This window comes from Entelurus aequoreus, linkage group LG20 (assembly GCF_033978785.1).
Source record: "Entelurus aequoreus isolate RoL-2023_Sb linkage group LG20, RoL_Eaeq_v1.1, whole genome shotgun sequence".
Classification (NCBI taxonomy): domain Eukaryota; kingdom Metazoa; phylum Chordata; class Actinopteri; order Syngnathiformes; family Syngnathidae; genus Entelurus; species Entelurus aequoreus.
Window position 1 is genome coordinate 49846400 of NC_084750.1, and position 24450 is coordinate 49870849.

The window sequence follows — 24450 nt, forward strand, 5'->3', positions numbered from 1 at the left end:
ACACTGATGGAGGGAGCTGCCATGCAAGGCGCTAACCAGCAGCCATCAGAGGCAAAGGGTGAAGTGTCTTGCCCAAGGACACAACGGACGTGACTAGGAAGGTAGAAGGTGGGAATTGAACCCCAGTAACCAGCAACCCTCCGATTGCTGGCACAGCCACTCTACCAACTTCGCCACGCCCTCCCCAGTGAGTGTTGTCAGTGTGACATGTCTTATCATGTTTAGAGTGTTCATCATCAGTGTCAGGAGAGTGTGACGTTGTGTCCTCACTATCTGATAGTGGAGCTAAGATCTTGTCTGCTTGTGATCCTCCACAGTGGTCTCCATCAGCTTCTGTTGACCTGCTGCTTCTCTTCTCCTCACTCTCACCTTTGACCTCATCACCTTCACTCTTCACAGGGACACCAGTCACTGGGAACTCCACCAGTCCTTCAATATGATCTCCTTCCTGACTGATGCTGTATTCTGCTGCTTCCTCTTTAATATGGGGGGATTGTGGATCCTCCGCTGCCCCTTTAATGTGTTGGAGCTGTGTTACCTCTTCTTCCTCTTTAATGTGGGGGGGCTGTGGATTTTTAATGTGTTGGAGCTGTGTTACCTTTTCTTCCTCTTTAATGTGGGGGGGCTGTGGTTTCTCCTCCTGCTCATTGAGATAATGTTCTTCATCGAGGTCTGCAGGACACGAGAAGACAAACACATGCTTTAGAAACGTCCAGCTTTGCTCAGTCACACTAAGGTTATCCAGGCTATATCCCACCTAACCTGATCCTTGTCCACACAAACACAATGCCACCGTTTAAGACCCCCTTCCCCTCCGGCGCAAAGCGAACTAGTACGCATGAGGGGAAAAAAATGTGCGCGTCATAGTTACTGCTGACCTGGAAGTGTATTCTTACACTGTGTTTCAATGTAGCCTAATGCCACATTTCTTTTAACAATAAACCTTGCTTGCCTCACCATCAGCAGTTATTAGACTATTGTAGTGAATCACACCTGAGTCATCATACATGAATCATATCTTTAATGGACGTGTGAAAGTAAACAATGTGATAAATAACATTTTACAACAATCAATCTAGGGATCTAGATATCTGGTCAGGACACTGCGCTTGTAGGCTGAAATTGGCCGTCGTACTTGACGGCTTCACAATAGTTATGGAGTACAAAACTAGACGTTGAGTAATCACTCGACATACATGGCGGACAAGAACTGATAGTCTGCTTTGCCAGTCCAAATGCATTCGCCGTTTTCCGTAGTACTCCCTAGTGCACAGGAGCCCGCATTCTCGTTGACTCCCCTTCGACAAATGGACAAAGCTTTTAGCTAAGTAGAATCACAGCTGACCTGGACATTGGAAAGTTCTCTTGCCGTTCCTGTGGCACAACACACTCGTTGACAAACATATCCCACCAGGCTGCCTTTCTCCCAGGCTGTATCCAAAACTGTCACTCTTTGCTATGTTGCCGTCTGAGATGTGTTGTACCTGAAATAGTTGCAATTACGCGTTTCCTTCTTTTAAGGTATTCACGTGTGATTTCCACAAGCGTCTGTCATGAAGCTTGCTGTGGCGCGTTCTTTCTGATGTCACTTCCTGTGTGGGGCTCGGTCTTTCTGGCGTCATTTCCTCTCCGAACTCAGTTTGTAAATGATTGATGAGTCCATACAAAGCTTAGAACCGGAGATTCAAGAAATACACGACGCACTTACCCATGTAAAAAATTATCCAAGGAGGGGAACCATAAACGACGGGTTAGTGAGGCTGACACTGGGTTTAGGCTAAATAATTATTCGTTTAAGGAGTTATCCGGCTTAATGTAGAAAGGGCCTGACTTTGCCTGTGACCTTTGCAAAATTAATTTTGTCAAATCTTTTAAGGAAATCCTGGCCTCTGACTGTTTAATGGAAGAGCATTTATATATATAACTATATATATACATAAATATATATATATATATAGTTATATATATAAATACATCTATTTTCTACCGCTTGTCCCTTTAATATGTATATATACATACAGGGCTCGAATTAAACCACGGCAACAGCGGCATTCCCGTGACCACCCTTGTGACTTGCCGTGATGCCCAAAAAAATTGACCGGCATTTAAGGCAAGAACATGCCGTGACCGCCTTTGACTTTTTACTTGTTAATGGACTATGGATGCAACAATAAACGCTATAATGATACACAGCGGTGAAATTCCACACGTTTAGTAAAACCGTTTACATTTTTAATTACTGAAAAACCGTCCTTTATCAATGCACTTTACGCAACTGCTTGGCGGAGACTTCATGGACTTTATTTTGAAAATGTTCCCTCCGAGCTAACGGAGTCGATCTCTTTGTTTCACTTCATTTCAATGTCTTCTACTTCCATGGAGTGTGGGTGTGCGATTAAGAGCACAATGCTGTTGCAGGAGAACAATATTTGATGTTGCACTTTCATTTTGAAGCTGAAGCTAGCGTCCTTCCGTCAGCTGCTGGGACTGAGAGTTAGCATGCAGCAGGTGATGTGTTGTCACAACTTGTTTATAAACTCTGTACTTTGTTTACTCCTCCTTTATTTAACTGCTTTCTTTGTTAGTGTTCCAATAACATCAATACTAGCTCAAATGTTTTGTCATCTCATCCAATTGATCGCTGGCTGAGTTGTCGGTGAGGCACAAAGATTGTGTGTTAGATGTGAGAGGTATCACTCTTTATTTTTGTTGGCCAAACTGTTGTACATGGTTGTTGTTGAAGAACAAAGATTGTTTATTACACTTAATTTCCATTATTCAAACTGCTTTATGTTTTATATTGACATCACAAAGTAAACACCATGTTTTTTTTACATTACTTTTCCATTTCACAAAGTAATTACTTTAATAACCATTCATGTGACACAGCATTTTGTTAAAGTTAAAAGTTAAAGTACCAATGATTGTCACACACACACTAGGTGTGGTGAAATTTGACCTCTGCATTTGACCCATCCCCTTGATCACCCCCTGGGAGGTGAGGGGAGCAGTGGGCAGCAGCGGTGCCACGCCCAGGAATAATTTTGGTGATTTAACCCCCAATTCCAACCCTTGATGCTGAGTGCCAAGCAGGGAGGTAATGGGTCCCATTTTTATAGTCTTTGGTATGACTCGGCCGGGGTTTGAACTCACAACCTACCGATCTCAAGGCTGACACTCTAACCACTAGACCACTGTTGTTATGTTATATTGTGTATAAATAATTCCTATACAACATATTTCTGCTCAAACTCTCAATGGATCTGTCCTGATACAGCATGTACATGTACACACATTAGTACATATAAATGTACATAACTGAAAAAATACTTCTCTCTATGAAAATGTAAAACTAGAGATAAAGGCATCATGTAATAAAAAATCTGACGTGCTGATACTATTAATAAACAAAAACACAAATATTTGTCTTTAAATATATAGATCCAGAATTTACAGCATTTTTATGAGATATAAATGACATGATGTTCACACCAACACTGTTTTACCGAGCAAAATTGATAAAAATAATCTTAATTATTATTTTGCCCATAAACGTGCAGTCCTAGGTGTAAGACTAGATCTTATACATGAACACTGCTTGTATCTATATGGACAAAAAGTGCAGTTACATCTTATATCCACAAGGTGCCATCTTACAAATTGTTCACATTTATTTGTATATATTTATATTATTATTTTGTTTCTGCCATATGACTTTGTTTATAATGCTTGTGTTGCTTTCAGATGCACATTCAACTTTCTACTTGAGGTACATTTATACATTTTGACACAGTTTGTGTTTTTAAAAAAAAACTAAAACTTGGTTAAAGGATTTCAGTTTAAGTAGTTTTTGAAAATGTTGAGCACATTTAAAATGACCGCGACAATAATGATAACCGTGATCAGTTTGGTCACAATAACCGTGATAAATGTTCATACCGTGACATCCTTATAATGGACAATTGTAGCGTAATTGTTTCCTCGAATAAATTGATAAAAACACAGCGACATGACTTTTTTTCTTACATTTTCAACTGTTTAAGACATTGCATAATTAACATTAATCGGTATAAACAACATGGCGCGGCCATTTTGGAAGCATGTGTCAGAGTTTAACTGACAACGAGAACAGCCGAGTTGTTGTGAGATTTTCCCAGAGATACACTAGTTCAGGGGTCAGCAACCCAAAATGTTGAAAGAGCCATATTGGACCAAAAATACAAAAACAAATCTGTCTGGAGCCGCAACAAATTAGAAGCCATATTACATACAGATAGTGTGTCATGAGATATAAATTGAATTAAGAGGACTTAAAGGAAGCTAAATGACCTCAAATATAGCTACAAATGAGGCATAATGATGCAATATGTACATATAGCTAGCCTAAATAGCATGTTAGCATCAATTAGCTTGCAGTCATGCAGTGATCAAATATGTCTGATTAGCACTCCACACAAGTCAATAACATCAACAAAACTCACCTTTGTGCATTCATGCACAACATTAAAGGTTTGGTGGACAAAATGAGACAGAAAAAGTAGTGGCATAAAACACGTCCTAGAAAGTCGGAGAAAGTTACACATGTAAACAAACTAAGGTGAGTTCAAGGACCGCCAAAATTAGTAGGACAAAACGGCGCTCGCCAAATACTCGAATCAGTGAAGCATGTTTAATACAAACAGTGTGATTTATAACAATTAGTGTCATGTTTGTCCTCCTACAGTAACCATACTAAAACAAAAAATATATATTTTTTCCCATCATCTTTTTCCATTTTTCATACATTTTTGAAAAAGTTCCAGAGAGCCACTAGGGCGGCGCTAAAGAGCCGCATGCGGCTCTAGAGCCGCGGGTTGCCGACCCCTGCACTAGTTGCATCAGGGTCTGGAAGGACATCAGGTGTTCCCTGAACTTAGGTCAGGCACATGCACCCTAGACCGGCCATATATATGTATATATATATACAGGTATATATATATATATATTTTTTATTTTTTTATTTTTTTTAGTCTATACATATTTATCTGAAGTAAAAAAAAGTGAGGATGGTGTCCTATTACACCGGCCTATATATATATATATATATATATATATATATATATATATATATATATATATATATATATATATATATATATATATATATATATATATACACTACCGTTCAAAAGTTTGGGGTCACATGTAAATGTCCTTATTTTTGAAGGAAAAGCACTGTACTTTTCAATGAAGATAACTTTAAACTAGTCTTAACTTGAAAGAAATACACTCTATACATTGCTAATGTGGTAAATGACTATTCTAGCTGCAAATGTCTGCTTTTTGGTGCAATATCTACATAGGTGTACAGAGGCCCATTTCCAGCAACTATCACTCCAGTGTTCTAATGGTACAATGTGTTTGCTCATTGGCTCAGAAGGCTAATTGATGATTAGAAAACCCTTGTGCAATCATGTTCACACATCTGAAGACAGTTTAGCTCGTTACAGAAGCTACAAAACTGACCTTCCTTTGAGCAGATTGACTTTCTGGAGCATCACATTTGTGGGGTCAATTAAACGCTCAAAATGGCCAGAAAAAGAGAACTTTCATCTGAAACTCGACAGCTATTCCACAAAATTGTTTGGGTGACCCCAAACTTTTGAACGGTAGTGTGTATGTAATATATATATATATATATATATATATATATATATATATATATATATATATGTATATATATATATATATATATATATATATATATATATATATATATATATATATATATATATATATATATATATATATATATATATATATATATATGATGAAAGAAAATAATGTTTGCCTTGGTGTCCTAAAATATGAGTCCTCCTTTAAGGCAACACTTGCCTTAAAGGCCTACTGAAATGATTGTTTTTTATTTAAACGGGGATAGCAGATCCATTCTATGTGTGATACTTGATCATTTTGCGATACTGCCATATTTTTGCTGAAAGGATTTAGTATAGAACAACGTCGATAAAGTTCGCAACTTTTGGTCTCTGATAAAAAAAAGCCTTGCCCCTACCGGAAGTAGCGTGACGTTGTCAGTTGTTCACTTCCTCATATTTTCCTATTGTTTTCAACGCAGCTAGAGCTATTCGGACCAAGAAAGCGACGATTACCCCATTAATTTGAGCGAGGATGAAAGATTTGTGGATGAGGAATGTTAGAGTGACGGACTAGAATGCAGTGAAAGACATATCTTTTTCCGCTCTGATCGTAACTTAGGTACAAGCTGGCTCATTGGATTCCACACTCTCTCATTTTTCTATTGTGGATCACGGATTTGTATGTTAAACCACCTGGGATACTATATCCTCTTGAAAATGAGAGTCGAGAACGCGAAATGGACATTCACAGTGACTTTTATCTCCACGACAATACATCGACGAAGCTCTTTAGCATGAGCTAACGTGATAGCATCTGGCTCAAATGCAGATAGAAACAAAATAAATAAATCCCTGACTGGAAGGATAGACAGAAGATCAACAATACTATTAAACCATGGACATGTAACTACATGGTTAATAATTCCCAGCCTGGCAAAGCTTAACAATGCTGTTGCTAACGACGCTAAGGCTAACTTAGCAACTTAGCAACCGGACCTCAAAGAGCTATGATAAAAACATTATCTCTCCACCTACGCCAGCCAGCCCTCATCTGCTCATCAACAACCGTGCTCACCTGCGTTCCAGCGATCGTCGGCGCGACGAAGGATTTCACCCCAACACAGATGTGGTTGGCGGCTAGCATCGGCTGGCGCGTCTGCTATCCGAGTAAGTCCTCTTGTTGTGTTGCTACAGCCAGCCGCTAATACACCGATCCCACCTACAACTTTCTTCTTTGCAGCTTCCATTGTTCTTTAAACAAATTGCAAAAGATTCACCAACACAGATGTCCAGAATACTGTGGAATTATGAAATGAAAACAGAGCTTTTTTGTATTGTATTCAATGGGGAAGCCACCCACACAGCAGAAGACTGCTATACGGATCCGCCTTCAAGTCGCCCAACCCGCGTTACTGTCACATTCGTTTTGGCTCCGCCTAGAGGATAGAGCTCCGCCTCTGAAAATTGTACGGTCAGACAGCTGATCCTGAGCGGACTCGTGTCTGATTCGCATACGCGGACGCGACAAACTAAACCGGCGCGCGCCGCCTAGAGTTATAGGCTCCGCCTACGCGCGCTGAGCCGACCAATGTCTGCACCCGCAGACGTGGACGCACCTACTAGCGTGTACGTGCATGAGCCAAGATCTCTGGACTTTCTTTGCTGGAACACGAACGTAAGTATAGATTTATTGATTTATTACTACATTCGCAGTAAAGATCGGCCTTTGTGTTTCCATCATCATTTATGTATGATTGTAATGACGTTGTTTGATATTAGGACTAGCAGTAAAACTTTATATTCTGTAAAAAAAGGCTTTTATTTCCAGCGCCGCCTCCCAGAATGCTTTGCATGGGGACGTGCGTCTGACGTCACGTATTCAGAAAATTCGAAATGGCTGCACGCGGTAGGTGAGGCCCGAGCGAAGAAAAGTGGAAAAGAGTGTTATTCGTCAAAAAACCCACACAACGACGGTCATTTTTTCGCCGTGCTATTGTAAAATTGTCTTTTATCTGTGTTTTGTGAAGCCGGTTAGTAAAAAGTTCAATACAGTTAACTTAGGCTATCTTTTGTTAGACGCTGTGAATGTGTGTAGGTTACATGCTACGATATTCCACATATTTCCAACTGCTTGAAACGAAAGCGTATTACTTTATTGTCAGTGTTGTTTAGGCCCAGGTCGCTATTACTTCGTTATAACAACGTAACGTTAACGGAGTGGAAACAGCCGTTCTTTGCTATTAATATGAGTGTGTATTATTTCTTTCTTTGTTCTTTAGTGGAGCTCGAGATCCTGTTTACTGTGGAGTAGCTGTGTGTGACGCCATGTTGTTTTTGTTTCCATTACAAAAAAAAAGGTATGTCTATGTGTTTTTTGGCATAGTTAATTGTAGAAAAAAATATAAAATGAGGTGATGTGAGTGGGAAAAATTGCTGCACATATTAAGGATCCTTTTTCTTGATCTATATTTTTGTTATTTGCTGATGTATATATTTTATATGCTGTTTTTTATTTAATTAATTTATTAGAGACTATTTTATGCTTTATTTACCTTTTTTTATTATTATTATTTTATTTACTATTATTATTATTATTTCCACATGTAAGCATAAATAATTGATCATATTAGTACATTGTTTGATTGCTTTGCTTAATGCATTCCATCATTTAATTCCACATACTGATATACTGAAGGTCTTAAGTTTGTACGTGCGTACAAATGTTTTAAATTACATTTCTCTCTAAGATGATTTTTCTCCTCTTTTTTTGAGAAGAATTGTTGTATATTCTTGGGTAGCAAGTTATAGTTTGCTTTGTTTATAATTTTAGCTGTTTGCAAATTCACTATGTCGTGGAATTTCAGTATCTTTGATTCAATAAATAAAGGATTTGTGTGTTGTCTATATCCAACATGATGTATTATTCTAACTGATCTTTATTGTAACACCGTTAATGAATGAAGTGTACTTTTGTAATTATTTCCCCATATTTCTACACAATAACTCAGATATGTAACACTAGTGAACAGTAGAGAATATGAAGTCATTTTTTGTCTAGAACATGTTTTGCTTTATTCATTATTGACGTGTTTCTTGCTACTTTATGTTGTATATTTTTTACTTGAGATTTCCAGTTCAATTTATCATCAATCATTATACCTAGAAATTTGGTTTCATTCACTCTTTCAATTTCTATTCCGTCTATTTGTATTTGTGTTTGACTTTCTCTTCTACTGTTACCAAATAGCATTATTTTAGTTTTACTGAGATTCAAAGATAGTCTGTTTTTGTCAAACCATCTTTTTAATTTGTTAATTTCTTCTGTTATTATTTGTATTATCTTCTGTGTGTTCTCTCCTGAACAAAACGCTGTTGTATCATCCGCAAATAATACTAACTTTAAATCTTTTGTAACTTTACAAATGTCATTTATCTAGACATTGAATAATTTAGGTCCTAGTATTGATCCCTGAGGTACACCACAGGATATATTTAGCGTTGTAGACGAAACCACCACATTAATATTAAAGATATGGTTAACATTCTTAGTGCTAAAGATATTCCCCTCTCCTTGTATCCCTTCTCCCAGCTCCACCGTCTCGCCGAGTGCCAGCAAGAGTCATGAGTACTTGTCAACTCGACTCCTCAACTGGAGATAACTTTCGAGGTAAAGACTGATCTCCAAAATAATATGTCAGCATCCAGTAACCATGGTTAACAGATCACAACCATTTAATACCAATTTATCTCCATTAGCACCTCACCATGGGGAAGGACGCATTCATATGCCTTCACCAGCACCTGCATTAAACATGCAGAGAGTTACACAAGGTATGGACTGATCTCTGAAATATTAGTGTATAGATAGGCCCCTTGGGTATTACCAGTCATGGTTAACTGATGGCTCTCTCACAATGCCCACCTCACTAGGAACGGCAGTCCCTCCTCGACTCCCTCCACCCCCCTCACCAGCAGCCCTCAACATGTGGCAGACAAAGGAGCCTGGATCCAGCCTGGCCTACAGGCCAACATGGCGAGGGGGAAGAATGGCCGACAACATTTCCTGCTCTGGTGAGCAATAACTGACAAATACCGGATGGTCATTCTGTGCCACAAATTTTGGAAAAAATTCAAATTCACAAGCAATCACATATTTTCTTCAAACTTTGTCAATAACTTTTGTCATTAACTAAGGTCAAAGGCTAATGTCAGGATTATGAGTAATGAGGATAAACACTGAAACATGTTAATTTTATACTGCTGTTTGTCAACAGCGCCTGAGGTCATCCACATCCTTAGCCTGCTGGAAACTATTAAGCACAACCAAGACCAGCTGATTGCGAAGGTAAACTTCTTAAGCCTTGAATAGGTCAATAATTCATAATGACATTGATTTTGATTCATTATTATTTTTTAAAGAAAGAAACAGCTTACATGGCAGCTTTGTGTGATTAGAGTAAACATTGCTACATTTTCTTGTTACATTTCACCTGTTTGCTCTTTAAATACCACTTTTAATGTTTTTTATTTATTTCGATCGTATTTTTAAAAAATGTGCCCTGGGGCCGTTAAAAAATGACCTGCAGGCCGCAAATGGCCCCCGGGCCGCACTTTGGACACCCCTGGCCTACACCAATACAAACATAGAATGATAGTACAAATATAATAAGAAAACAATGTCAACCTCCCAAAGTTGGGTTATGGATATTTATTTATGCCCCCCACCCCCAACCCCCCGCCGCCGTCATCCAACAGAGCCAAACAAGTACTCTGATCAAGGAACCAAATAACCATATTGTTTAAACATTTTGGATGTCTTGCACACCTATACCCTGATCACAAATTCATAGTTTACGCACCTTATTTTAACCACCTCCAGTAACTTTAAGTCATGTTTTTTTTTTCAAATGTAATCTCCTTAATACCTATCACATATTTTGTATTGTGTAAGCATACTTGGCTTTGGATGCTTCCTACCATAAACATAAACGTATCTGTCTTGTAATCTTGTTTGATTACAGGTGCTGTGAGTAAAAATGTGTTGACAAGGTCAGCCACGGACGCTGAGGTCACCAAACACGCCATCAGGTGGTTCAACTTGGCGGGGGATCGGGCAACGAGGAGACGAGTCCCGCTTCCACCTCCTCAGGAGGAATAGAGATGTATATGTATAAATAAACAACCTTTTATTGGACTTCTTGTCATTCACCAGTTATTCATTTTCTGATATGTTAGCTGTGCATGGAGCAGCGTTTCCTTGAAGTTGTAGCCTAATAGATTAAATACATATATTTACTTTTTAAATATATATTATATATTTACTTTATAGAGTGAATTGACCATTTTCTGTTTCTGCCTATTGACAATATTGTTAGTTTAAAAATACAAGGCAATGCATATGTAAGCCTATATTGCTGTAGTAGGGCTTAGTGAATTTTTTAGTTTCCTATTTTATCCTACAGCAAGAACAGAAGGGATTTTGAAAATAAGATAAAGGGGTCCAAAACGGCCAGATGAGCCAGGGTTTTTATGAGTCCGTTGCTGGTCCGCGGCGGGAGGTTAGGCTTTGATCTTGGGTGCGGAGTGGATGCAGCGCGCCGTCACGGCGGATCCGCTACCCGCCACCGTGGCGGATACGTTCCTGAGAGCAAATGGACGCCGATGCGGGTCTGTTTCGCGGTTCCGTTCCGGAAAGCGCGATACCTCCGCGGGGGATCCGCCGCGGAGTGTTTTTGCTGTGTGGGTTGGCTTCCAAACATTTGATCGCTTGACAGTACGTGCGCGTCACGTACGTAACTTTGTTTAAATATATAAGCTTTATGAACCTTGGGTTAGGTGAACGGTCTTTTGGGCTGAGTGATTGTGTGTGTTGATCAGGTGTTTTGATTGTATTGGCGTGTTCTATGGAGCTAGGAGCTAGCAGAGTAGCTAGGAGCTAGCATAACAATCACGTAGGTGTTTTTATGCAGGATTAATTTGTGGCATATTAAATATAAGCCTGGTTGTGTTGTGGCTAATAGAGTATATATATGCCATCCATCCATCCATCTTCTTCCGCTTATCCGAGGTCGGGTCGCGGGGGCAGCAGCCTAAGCAGGGAAACCCAGACTTCCCTCTCCCCAGCCACTTCGTCCAGCTCTTCCCAGGGGATCCAGAGGCGTTCCCAGGCCAGCCGGGAGACATAGTCTTCCCAACGTGTCCTGGGTCTTCCCCGTGGCCTCCTACCGGTCGGACATGCCCTAAACACCTCCCTAGGGAGGCGTTCGGGTGGCATCCTGACCAGATGCCTGAACCACCTCAACTGGCTCCTCTCGATGTGGAGGAGCAGCGGCTTTACTTTGAGCTCCCCCCGGATGGCAGAGCTTCTCACCCTATCTCTAAGGGAGAGCCCCGCCACCCGGCGGAGGAAACTCATTTCGGCCGCTTGTACCCGTGATCTTGTCCTTTCGGTCATAACCCAAAGCTCATGACCATAGGTGAGGATGGGAACGTAGATCGACCGGTAAATTGAGAGCTTTGCCTTCCGGCTCAGCTCCTTCTTCACCACAACGGATCGATACAGCGTCCGCATTACTGAAGACGCCGCACCGATCCGCCTGTCGATCTCACGATCCACTCTTCCCCCACTCGTGAACAAGACTCCAAGGTATTTGAACTCCTCCACTTGGGGCAGGGTCTCCTCCCCAACCCGGAGATGGCACTCCACCCTTTTCCGGGCGAGAACCATGGACTCGGACTTGGAGGTGCTGATTCTCATCCCAGTCGCTTCACACTCAGCTGCGAACCGATCCAGCGAGAGCTGAAGATCCTGGCCAGATGAAGCCATCAGGACCACATCATCTGCAAAAAGCAGAGACCTAATCCTGCAGCCACCAAACCGGATCCCCTCAACGCCTTGACTGTGCCTAGAAATTCTGTCCATAAAAGTTATGAACAGAATGGGTGACAAAGGGCAGCCTTGGCGGAGTCCAACCCTCACTGGAAACGTGTCCGACTTACTGCCGGCAATGCGGACCAAGCTCTGACACTGATCATACAGGGAGCGGACCGCCACAATCAGACAGTCCGATACCCCATACTCTCTGAGCACTCCCCACAGGACTTCCCGAGGGACACGGTCGAATGCCTTCTCCAAGTCCACAAAACACATGTAGACTGGTTGGGCAAACTCCCATGCACCCTCAAGGACCCTGCCGAGAGTATAGAGCTGGTCCACAGTTCCACGACCAGGACGAAAACCACACTGTTCCTCCTGAATCCGAGGTTCGACTATCCGGCGTAGCCTCCTCTCCAGCACACCTGAATAGACCTTACCGGGAAGGCTGAGGAGTGTGATCCCACGATAGTTAGAACACACCCTCCGGTTCCCCTTCTTAAAGAGAGGAACCACCACCCCGGTCTGCCAATCCAGAGGTACCGCCCCCGATGTCCACGCGATGCTGCAGAGTCTTGTCAACCAAGACAGCCCCACAGCATCCAGAGCCTTAAGGAACTCCGGGCGGGTCTCATCCACCCCCGGGGCCTTGCCACCGAGGAGATTTTTAACTACCTCAGCAACCTCAGCCCCAGAAATAGGAGAGCCCACCACAGATTCCCCAGGCACTGCTTCCTCATGGGAAGACATGTTGGTGGGATTGAGGAGGTCTTCGAAGTATTCCCTCCACCGATCCACAACATCCGCAGTCGAGGTCAGCAGAACACCATCCTCACCATACACGGTGTTGATAGTGCACTGCTTCCCCTTCCTGAGGCGGCGGATGGTGGTCCAGAATCGCTTCGAAGCCATCCGGAAGTCGTTTTCCATGGCTTCCCCGAACTCCTCCCATGTCCGAGTTTTTGCCTCCGCGACCGCTGAAGCCGCACACCGCTTGGCCTGTCGGTACCTGTCCGCTGCCTCAGGAGTCCTATGAGCCAAAAGGACCCGATAGGACTCCTTCTTCAGCTTGACGGCATCCCTCACCGCCGGTGTCCACCAACGGGTTCTAGGATTGCCGCCACGACAGGCACCAACTACCTTGCGGCCACAGCTCCAATCAGCTGCCTCGACAATAGAGGTGCGGAACATGGTCCATTCGGACTCAATGTCCAGCACCTCCCTCGTGACATGTTCAAGTTCTTCCGGAGGTGGGAATTGAAACTCTCTCTTGTGTTTATTTACTGTTTTAGTCATTCCCAGCTGAATATCAGGTACCGTGAGTAGCAGCTGCGCTTCCAAACATTTGATCGCTTGCCAGTTGTTTAAATATATAAGCTTTATGAACCTTGGGTTAGGGGAACGGTCTTTTGGGCTGAGTGATTGTGTGTGTTGTGCAGGTGTTTGAATTGGATTGGCGGCTTATATGGAGCTAGGAGCTAGCATAGGAGCTAGGAGCTAGCATAACAAACACTGAGGTGTTTTTATGCAGGATTAATTTGTGGCATATTAAATATAAGCCTGGTTGTGTTGTGGCTAATAGAGTATATATATGTCTTGTGTTTATTTACTGTTGTAGTCATTCCCAGCTGAATATCAGGTCACCCCCGCCTCTCACAGCATCTTGCCTATCTGAATAGCTTCAACTCCCCACTAGTCCTTCACTTGCACTTTACTCTTCCACAAATCTTTCATCCTCGCTCAAATTAATGGGGAAATTGTCGCTTTCTCGGTCCGAATCTCTCTCACTTCATGCGGCCATCATTGTAAACAATAGGGAACTTTGCGTATATGTTCAACTGACTACGTCACGCTACTTCCGATAGGGGCAAGCCTTTTTTTTTATCAGATACCAAAAGTTGCGATCTTTATCATCGTTGTTCTATACTAAATCCTTTCAGCAAAAATATGGCAATATCGCGAAATGATCAAGTATGACACATAGAATAGATCTGCTATCCCCGTTTAAATGAAAAAAAATAATTTCAGTAGGCCTTTAAGTGGTGGAACAAGCTCAGTGACGAGTTGAAGACATGTACTTCTTTGTTAAGGTTTAAGAAAACATTGAAAGGTGAAATAATTGAAAATTATAAAATATAGCAACGATTACTTTCATCCCATTGATTTTTTTTTTCTTTTTAATGTTGATGTTCCAGGTAATCTTATTTTCAGTGAAGGTATAGGGTAGGCAAATATAAGCCTTGGCTTCATTCAGCCTATTCCTTTTTCGGTCATGCTTTTTCTTTTCTTTTCTTTTTGTGTGTAAATGTGTATGATTGTTGTATATGTATAATTTGTACTGTACTGTCACACAAAATGGTTAATGGTTGAGGGTTGAGTATATGACCGAAATAAACTTATTTCATTCATAAATAAAGAAAATATTTACTGAGTCCTGCTGCTAGTTCACTTTTTGTGGTGTCATTTTGCTACCTGTTAATGAAAGTATTTAATCTTAAATACATTGGCGTTGTTAGGCCTATTTTGGGGGGGCTCAAGCCCCCCTAAAATGTTCTTAAGGCCCCTAAATAATTTGGCGTTAAAAAAAAAAAAAAAATGTTTTTTTTTACAAATACATGCCGACATATTCATTAAAAAGTGGCCCGAATATGATTTGAAATAAATAATCATATAACCTGTCATTATTCACTCAGTTTCCCCTCACTTCATAGCGTAAATTAGAGAGCCCCTTTAGTGCGTCGGTATCCAATCCATTCCACTTGTTCAAATAGAAAATGCCCACATCACTCAAAATCCAGTCCGCATTTTCTCTGCGACCTTGCTTGCGGTCCTGCAGGTGTACGAAGCACATTAGCACACAGCACTGCAGAACAATAACCTTGTGTCTGCAAATGTAAATAATTTAGTTTTTAAGTTTTGTATTTCTTGTAGAATCTATACAAAGTAATATACATTAGCCTATTGTTAAAATAATGAAAACAACATCATTAAATATATTTGTTTTATTGTATTGTTACATTAATAGCTGTTGTATTATTATAGCAGGGGTGGCCAATTAGTCAGAGACTAAGAGCCACTTTTTTTCTGTGTTACTGCAAAGAGCCACATCATACACATGGGTACACATGAACATCATCTTTTAATCATGTATGCACGCATACACAGACCTCTGCTCAGCCAGATCTAATGAAAATAACCACACCAACATGATAACATCAGTAATTTTCAACAGTTAACATTGTGTGCACTGTCTCACACTAGCCCCTCCTCGATCTGCGGGCTGCAGCCAGGGGCACTTGTGTCATGTGACAGCTCCTGAAGAGCCGCATGAAACTAGTTAAAGAGCCGCATGAGGCTCCCGAGCCGCGGGTTGGCCAGGCCTGTATTATAGGATGGCTTGTTAAACATTTCATAGGATTTTCAGAGGGTGGAAAAACCAAGACATTTAATATAAAATGTAAAATGAATAAATACATAAAAAGAAAAAGAAAAAAAATTGTTAAAAGCATTTAATTTCGTCCCGTGCATTTTTTTTTACCGTCCCCGGGACGACGGGACTACGTTAATCTCAACCCCTGGAAGTTACATTTTATTGTTTGCATTATTAGTTTCAGCATTGCACTTTGAAGATGGTCCCTCAGCTCTTTGACAGCTTTGGCTCTTTTTCAGATCAGCAGACGGACTCTAAGTCTTTCTTATTTACAGTATATATAAATGTTTCTCATTCCTATTCACACTTCCATATATATTTAATTTCCTTAACGGCTTGCCATAATATATATATATATATATATATATATATATATATATATATATATATATATATATATATATATATATATATATATATATATATATATATATATATACATATATACATATATAAATATATTATATACAAGCCAAATTATCCCGATCCAGATATTACTTTAATTCAAGTAATTAAGTAATATTTCCAGGGCTTGAATTTACAACCATTTTAGTCACATATGTGCCCAAAATGTAATCTGTGCAACTTCAAAATATTTGGGAACAAACAATTATTGTATTGTGAGCTAAAGTGGTGGCATTAGCCTCTATGTTGTGAATGAATAACATAGAGGCTAATGCCATGACTTTCATTGTGTTTCAGTGTATCTTGAAGGATCATGCAAGTCATTGTTTCTTGTTGATGCTGTAAACAAAATGTCACTGTGCAAACCCATGTTTGTTGTTGTACTGAACACACATTAAAAATAAACCCACTGAAATAATAATAACAATGATTAATTTCTAAGTCTTTGTTAGCCGTTTGTGAAGTTTTGTACTCGTGCGCTACGTTCACTCGCATCCTGTGCATCTCCTGGGGGCTAAGCCCCTCCTGTCCTTAAAAGCTAGTGACGCCCCTGCTTACATATATATATAATCCTCCATATTGGCAGCCATAGTGATTCATTTATTTAGCAGAGCATTAAAACTTGGATCTGACAAAAAAGTAAACACAAATGCTGTCTTCCTCGCTGATAAAACATGATAGCAACATGCATCTGCTAGCTCATGATCGCCCCCACTTCTCAGTGTGGCGAGTTGGAGTACTACAAGAAGCACTAATACAGTGCTTAAATCTGTATTTTTAGTCTTATTATCAAGGAATAATGAGGTCACACTTATATTAAAACATTAATGCTAAGGTTTCGTCCAGTATTGGACCGGTGATGATGATGATGATGATGAAGATGTACATGTGCAAGTGAACAATTGGATCCACAAGGGACAACAACCCTTTCCACAGACTACACACACATCAGAAACATAAATGTTAGAAGCCTACAACAATATATTTGAAGAAGACTTTAATAATACCTGGGATTTATATAGCGCTTTTCTAAGTACCCAAAGTCGCTTTACATGTAGAACCCATCATTCATTCACACCTGGTGGTGGTAAGCTACTTTCATAGCCACGGCTGCCCTGGGGTAGACTGACGGAAGCGTGGCTGCAATTTGCGCCTACGGCCCCTCCGACCACCACCTATCATTCATCATTCAATTCACCAGTGTGAGTGGCACCGGGGGCAAGGGTGAAGTGTCCCGCCCAAGGACACAACTTTAGGATTAAAAGTGAAGATGTGAGGTGAAATAAGTAGAAATGCAGCAATAAAAACAAGCAACTCCACTCACGATGGCTCTAAAGTTCAGTGATGTGTTGCTAACTTCAGCATTTTTGTTCTTTGTTGATGTTTTGCAGTAGTTAACATCCATGATGTAACAATGCTGCTAATCTACCACAGTCCACATTTTGTTAACCATTTTATTCATTCATAATTTTAATTGGATAATAACATCAATAAAATGCAAAATGTGTAGAAAAAATACAAATGATAATAACATGTCCTCTATTTAACAATGAGAAAATAGAATAAAATAGTAGCTACATATATAATATTCAAAACATGCACACAACTTAAAAAGTAACTACAGGACAACATATAAGACTAGAGGATAAGAAGCACTACATACAACATCAAATATACATTCTTATTAAAGGCCCACTGAAATGATTTTTTTTTATTTAAACAGGGATAGCAGGTCCATTCTATGTGTCATACTTGATCATTTCGCGATATTGCCAAATTTTTGCTGAAAGGATTTAGAAGAGAACATCGACGATAAAGTTTTGGTCGCTGATAAAAAAGCCTTGCCTGTACCGGAAGTAGCGTGACGTCGCAGGCTGAAGGGCTACTCACATTTCCTCATTGTTTACACCAGCAGCGAGAGCGATTCGGACCGAAAAAGCGACGATTACAGATTTGTAGATGAGGAACGTGAGAGTGAAGGACTAGAGTGCAGTGCAGGACATATCTTTTTTCGCTCTGACCGTAACTTAGGTACAAGGGCTCATTGGATTCCACACTTTCTCATTTTTCTATTGTGGATCATGGATTTGTATTTTAAACCACCTGGGATACTATATCCTCTTGAAAATGAGAGTCGAGAACGCGAAATGGACATTCACAGTGACTTTTATCTCCACGACAATACATCGGCGAAGCTCTTTAGCTACGGAGCTAACGTGATAGCATCAGGCTCAAATGCAGATAGAAACAAAATAAATAAACCCCTGAGTTTGAGTTTGAGTTTTGAGTTTGAATTTATTTTATTTCGAACATGCAAACATACAACATGATACATCACAATTTCCAGTTTCTCTTTCAACATGTTGGAAAAGGAGTAGGAAGAAGCAGAGCTTATTTAATCCTACCCCTTTTTTTTTTTACATAACAGTTGCTAAAACTTTTGTTCACTTCCTGTTCTCAATTTATTCACAATATACTCCATAAGTAATCACAATAATGTCTCTATACTTGACTTAGGTGATCTATCAATACAACTGATGAATATGTTTTTGCTTTTTCCTGACATATTTCAATGGTTATACATTCTAAGATATTATCTATAGCAAATGACATGTTTTTTACCACTTTGTAGTTCAGGTTCTTCATCACGTACACAGCTACTCCTCCTCCATTTTTGTTGGTTCTGTTGATGTAGTTTAGTTCATATCCCTCCAGATCAAAATCTATTCCTTTTTTTTATCATCAATCCATGTTTCTGTGACAGCAATCACTTTGAATGGTTCGTTGATGTGTTCCAAAAAGATCTTAATGTTGTTGTAGTTTGCATACAAGCTTCTGCTATTAAAATGAATAATTGACAATTTGTTATCACATTTAATGTTGCTATTATATTGATCATCTGTATAATAAAAACAATTATTACTTATGTGGGAGAACACATTTGTATCTGGATCTATATCATTTTCCAAATCCTAGATTTTGTGATCTTTGTCGCAGAAATTTTTTAGTTCCATATTTTCTTGTTCAACAATCTTTATTGTTGTTTCAATAATCTCTATAAGTGTAGGTGGATGCAATCCTGAATCTAGGTCCTCTTGTTTAGTCGTCCCTTGGAACATAGTAGTGTCCATGCTGAATTCAGGTGCTTGTTTTCTGTCTGACTGGAAGGATAGACAGAAAATCAACAATACTATTAAACCATGGACCTGTAACCACACGGTTAATGCTTTCCAGCCTGGCGAAGCTTAACAATGCTGTTGCTAACGACGCCATTGAAGCTAACTTAGCTACATGACCTCACAGAGCTATGTTAAAAACATTAGCTCTCCACCTACACCAGCCAGCCCTCATCTGCTCATCAACACCCGTGCTCACCTGTGTTCCAGCGATCGACGGAGCGACGAAGGACTTCACCCGATCATCGATGCGGTTGGCGGCTAGCATCGGCTAGCGCGTCTGCTATCCACCTCAAAGTCCTCCTGGTTGTGTTGCTGCAGCCAGCCGCTAATACACCGATCCCACCTACAGCTTTCTTCTTTGCAGTCGTCATTGTTCATTAAACAAATTGCAAAAGATTCACCAACACAGATGTCCAGAATACTGTGGAATTTTGAGATGAAAACAGAGCTGTTTGTATTGGATACAATGTGTCCCAATACTTCCGTTTCAACCATTGACGTCACGCGCATACGTCATCATACATAGATGTTTTCAACCGGAAGTGTGGCGGGAAATTTAAAATGTCACTTTATAAGTTAACCCGGCCGTATTGGCATGTGTTGCAATGTTAAGATTTCATCATTGATATATAAACTATCAGACTGCGTGGTCGCTAGTAGTGGCTTTCAGTAGGCCTTCAAACATGCTGTGTTTTAAAACTACATTTAGCACAATCACTGTTTAAGTGTTACTAAATCCCTGCAGCTTCCATGACTGTTACACACTTGTGTTTACTCAACTGAAACTTAAACCTGAACCTTTTAACACACACAGTGCAACTAAACGGTTTTATACCTGTGTGTGTTCTCATGTGCAATATAATTTCCTTCTTAGTGTTGAATCTTTTGGCACAAGCTGAGCAAGTAAAAGGTTTCTCTCCAGTGTGTGTTCTCATGTGTTTGGTCATGTGTTCCTTTCTGGAGAAACTCTTCTTACAAACAGAGCAAGAAAAATGTTTCTCACCTGTGTGTGTTCTCAGGTGCACTATCATTTCCTGCTTAGTGTTGAATCTTTTAGCACAAGCTGAGCAAGCAAAACGTTTCTCTCCAGTGTGTATTCTTATGTGTCTGTCCATGTTAGTCTTTCTGGAGAAACTCTTCTTACAAACAGAGCAAGTAAAAGGTTTCTCACCTGTGTGTGTTCTCATGTGTTTCGTCATGTCATGTTTTGCGGAGAAACTCTTCTTACAAACAGAGCAAGTAAAAGGGTTCTCTCCAGTATGTGTTCTCGTGTGTGTGGTCATGCTAAGCTTTGTGGAGAAACTCTTCTTACAAACAGAGCAAGTAAAAGGTTTCTCGCCAGTGTGTGTTATCATGTGTGTGGTCATGTAATGTTTTGAGGAGAAACTCTTCTTACAAACAGAGCAATTAACAGGTTTCTCTCCAGTGTGTGTTCTCATGTGTTTGGTCATGTGTTCCTTTCTGGAGAAACTCTTCTTACAAACAGAGCAAGAAAAATGTTTCTCACCTGTGTGTGTTCTCAGGTGCACTATCATTTCCTGCTTAGTGTTGAATCTTTTAGCACAAGCTGAGCAAGCAAAACGTTTCTCTCCAGTGTGTATTCTTATGTGTCTGGTCATGTTAGTCTTTCTGGAGAAACTCTTCTTACAAACAGAGCAAGTAAAAGGTTTCTCACCTGTGTGTGTTCTCATGTGTTTCGTCATGTCATGTTTTGCGGAGAAACTCTTCTTACAAACAGAGCAAGTAAAAGGGTTCTCTCCAGTATGTGTTCTTGTGTGTGTGGTCATGCTAAGCTTTGTGGAGAAACTCTTCTTACAAACAGAGCAAGTAAAAGGTTTCTCGCCAGTGTGTGTTATCATGTGTGTGGTCATGTAATGTTTTGAGGAGAAACTCTTCTTACAAACAGAGCAATTAACAGGTTTCTCTCCAGTATGTGTTCTCATGTGTACTGTAAAACGACTCTTCTGTCTAAATGATTTCCCACATTGAGAGCAGTCAAAGTGTTTGTTGTTAGTGTGATGTCTCGTATCACCTTTAGAGTCATTTTGACTCTCCAAAGGTTTTTGGATGTGGTCACTGTGATCAGAAGAGTGTGACATCATGTGGTCCATGTCTGACAGTGGAGCAAAGATGCTGTCTGGTTCTGACTTTATATCTTCACAATGCTCTCCATCAGCTTCTGTGATGTGTTGACTTACAAGCTCCGCCCCTCTGTTCTCCTCACTTTGACTGTGATGAAGCTGTAAGGACTGAGCTTCATCTTCATCATGAAGCTGCTCCTCTTTAATGTGGGAGGGGGCCTGTAGCTCCTTCTGTCCCACACTGGTGTGCCACTCCTCTTCATGACTCCCCGCTGACACCCGCTGGATGTCTGCAGAACAAATGAGGTGTTACTGTATTGAAGTTTGCAGTATTCAAACTATTGACATGTGAGCTAGGCCAAATAGACAGTGATGGGCAAGCTACCTGGACAATGTAGTAAGCTAAGCTACAAGTTACTCTCAATTAAATGGAGCTAAGCTATCCTCAGAGAATTGTAGCACGCTACACTACAAGCTACACTGCAAAAGTAGCTTGCCACATCAAAGCTACATTTAACAGCCTATATATATACATCCATCCATCCATCCATCTTCCTCCGCTTATCCGAGGTCGGGTCGCGGGGGCAGCAGCCTAAGCAGGGAAGCCCAGACTTCCCTCTCCCCAGTCACTTCGTCCAGCTCTTCCCGGGGGATCCCGAGGCGTTCCCAGGCCAACCGGGAGACATAGTCTTCCCAACGTGTCCTGGGTCTTCCCCGTGGCCTCTTACCGGTCGGACGTGCCCTAAACACCTCCCTAGGGAGGCGTTCGGGTGGCATCCTGACCAGATGCCCGAACCACCTCATCTGGCTCCTCTCGATGTGGAGGAGCAGTGGCTTTACTTTGAGCTCCTCCCGGATGACAGAGCTTCTCACCCTATCTCTAAGGGAGAGCCCCGCCACCCGGCGGAGGAAACTCATTTCGGCCACTTGTACCCGTGATCTTGTCCTTTCGGTCATAACCCAAAGCTCATGACCATAGGGGAGGATGGGAACGTAGATCGACCGGTAGATTGAGAGCTTTGCCTTGCGGCTCAGCTCCTTCTTCACCACAACAGACCGATACAGCGTCCGCATTACTGAAGACACCGCACCGATCCGCTTGTCGATCTCCCGATCCACTCTTCCCTCACTCGTGAAAAAGACTCCGAGGTACTTGAACTCCTCTACTTGGGGCAAGATCTCCTCCCCAACCCGGAGATGGCACTCCACCCTTTTCCGGGCGAGAACCATGGACTCGGACTTGGAGGTGCTGATTCTCATCCCAGTCGCTTCACACTCGGCTGCGAACCGATCCAGCGAGAGCTGAAGATCCTGGCCAGATGAAGCCATCAGGACCACATCATCTGCAAAAAGCAGAGACCTAATCCTGCAGCCACCAAACCGGATCCCCTCAACGCCTTGACTGTGCCTAGAAATTCTGTCCATAAAAGTTATGAACAGAATCGGTGACAAAGGGCAGCCTTGGCGGAGTCCAACCCTCACTGGAAACGTGTCCGACTTACTGCCGGCAATGCGGACCAAGCTCTGACACTGATCATACAGGGAGCGGACCGCCACAATCAGACAGTCCGATACCCCATACTCTCTGAGCACTCCCCACAGGACTTCCCGAGGGACACGGTCGAATGCCTTCTCCAAGTCCACAAAACACATGTAGACTGGTTGGGCAAACTCCCATGCACCCTCAAGGACCCTGCCGAGAGTATAGAGCTGGTCCACAGTTCCACGACCAGGACGAAAACCACACTGTTCCTCCTGAATCCGAGGTTCGACTATCCGGCGTAGCCTCCTCTCCAGCACACCTGAATAGACCTTACCGGGAAGGCTGAGGAGTGTGATCCCACGATAGTTAGAACACACCCTCCGGTTCCCCTTCTTAAAGAGAGGAACCACCACCCCGGTCTGCCAATCCAGAGGTACCGCCCCCGATGTCCACGCGATGCTGCAGAGTCTTGTCAACCAAGACAGCCCCACAGCATCCAGAGCCTTAAGGAACTCCGGGCGGGTCTCATCCACCCCCGGGGCCTTGCCACCGAGGAGATTTTTAACTACCTCAGCAACTTCAGCCCCAGAAATAGGAGAGCCCACCACAGATTCCCCAGGCACTGCTTCCTCATAGGAAGACGTGTTGGTGGGATTGAGGAGGTCTTCGAAGTATTCCTTCCACCGATCCACAACATCCGCAGTCGAGGTCAGCAGAACACCATCCTCACCATACACGGTGTTGATAGTGCACTGCTTCCCCTTCCTGAGGCGGCGGATGGTGGTCCAGAATCGCTTCGAAGCCGTCCGGAAGTCGTTTTCCATGGCTTCCCCGAACTCCTCCCATGTCCGAGTTTTTGCCTCCGCGACCGCTGAAGCCGCACACCGCTTGGCCTGTCGGTACCTGTCCGCTGCCTCAGGAGTCCTATGAGCCAAAAGAACCCGATAGGACTCCTTTTTCAGCTTGACGGCATCCCTCACCACCGGTGTCCACCAACGGGTTCTAGGATTTCCGCCACGACAGGCACCAACTACCTTGCGGCCACAGCTCCAATCAGCCGCCTCGACAATAGAGGTGCGGAACATGGTCCACTCGGACTCAATGTCCAGCACCTCCCTCGTGACATGTTCAAAGTTCTTCCGGAGGTGGGAATTGAAACTCTCTCTGACAGGAGACTCTGCCAGACGTTCCCAGCAAACCCTCACATGACTTCCTGTTCCGGTAGCTGAACCGGTGCTCGCGAATTTTACTCCAAACATTTAAGTTTAATAATGTAAGGAGAAAGTTTGCAATTCATTTAACAAGTGAATGTCTGGAGTAAATAGCCGGTGCGCTGTTACAAAGACGAGATGGCGCCCAAGG

The 24450-nt window shown here is 41.8% G+C and overlaps 2 protein-coding genes across 8 annotated transcripts in view; one reads left to right on the forward strand and one right to left on the reverse strand.

The window, feature by feature from the left end:
• Positions 1-24450, reverse strand: part of LOC133636326 (zinc finger protein 568-like) — a 448159-nt gene that overhangs the window by 272246 nt on the left and 151463 nt on the right. For 3 of the 4 annotated variants that reach the window (XM_062030236.1, XM_062030235.1, XM_062030234.1), the window contains exon 5: positions 16426-21895. The exons of the other annotated variant lie outside the window; for it this stretch is intronic. In XM_062030236.1, coding sequence (XP_061886220.1) covers positions 20256-21895 — 1640 coding nt within the window. In that variant the 3' untranslated portion in view covers positions 16426-20255. Of the gene's footprint in view, positions 1-16425; positions 21896-24450 lie in introns of those variants that run through there. 4 annotated transcript variants of the gene reach the window in all.
• LOC133636336 (gastrula zinc finger protein XlCGF57.1-like) overlaps positions 1-24450 on the forward strand; it is a 297128-nt gene that overhangs the window by 89219 nt on the left and 183459 nt on the right. The gene's annotated exons all lie outside the window — the stretch shown is intronic.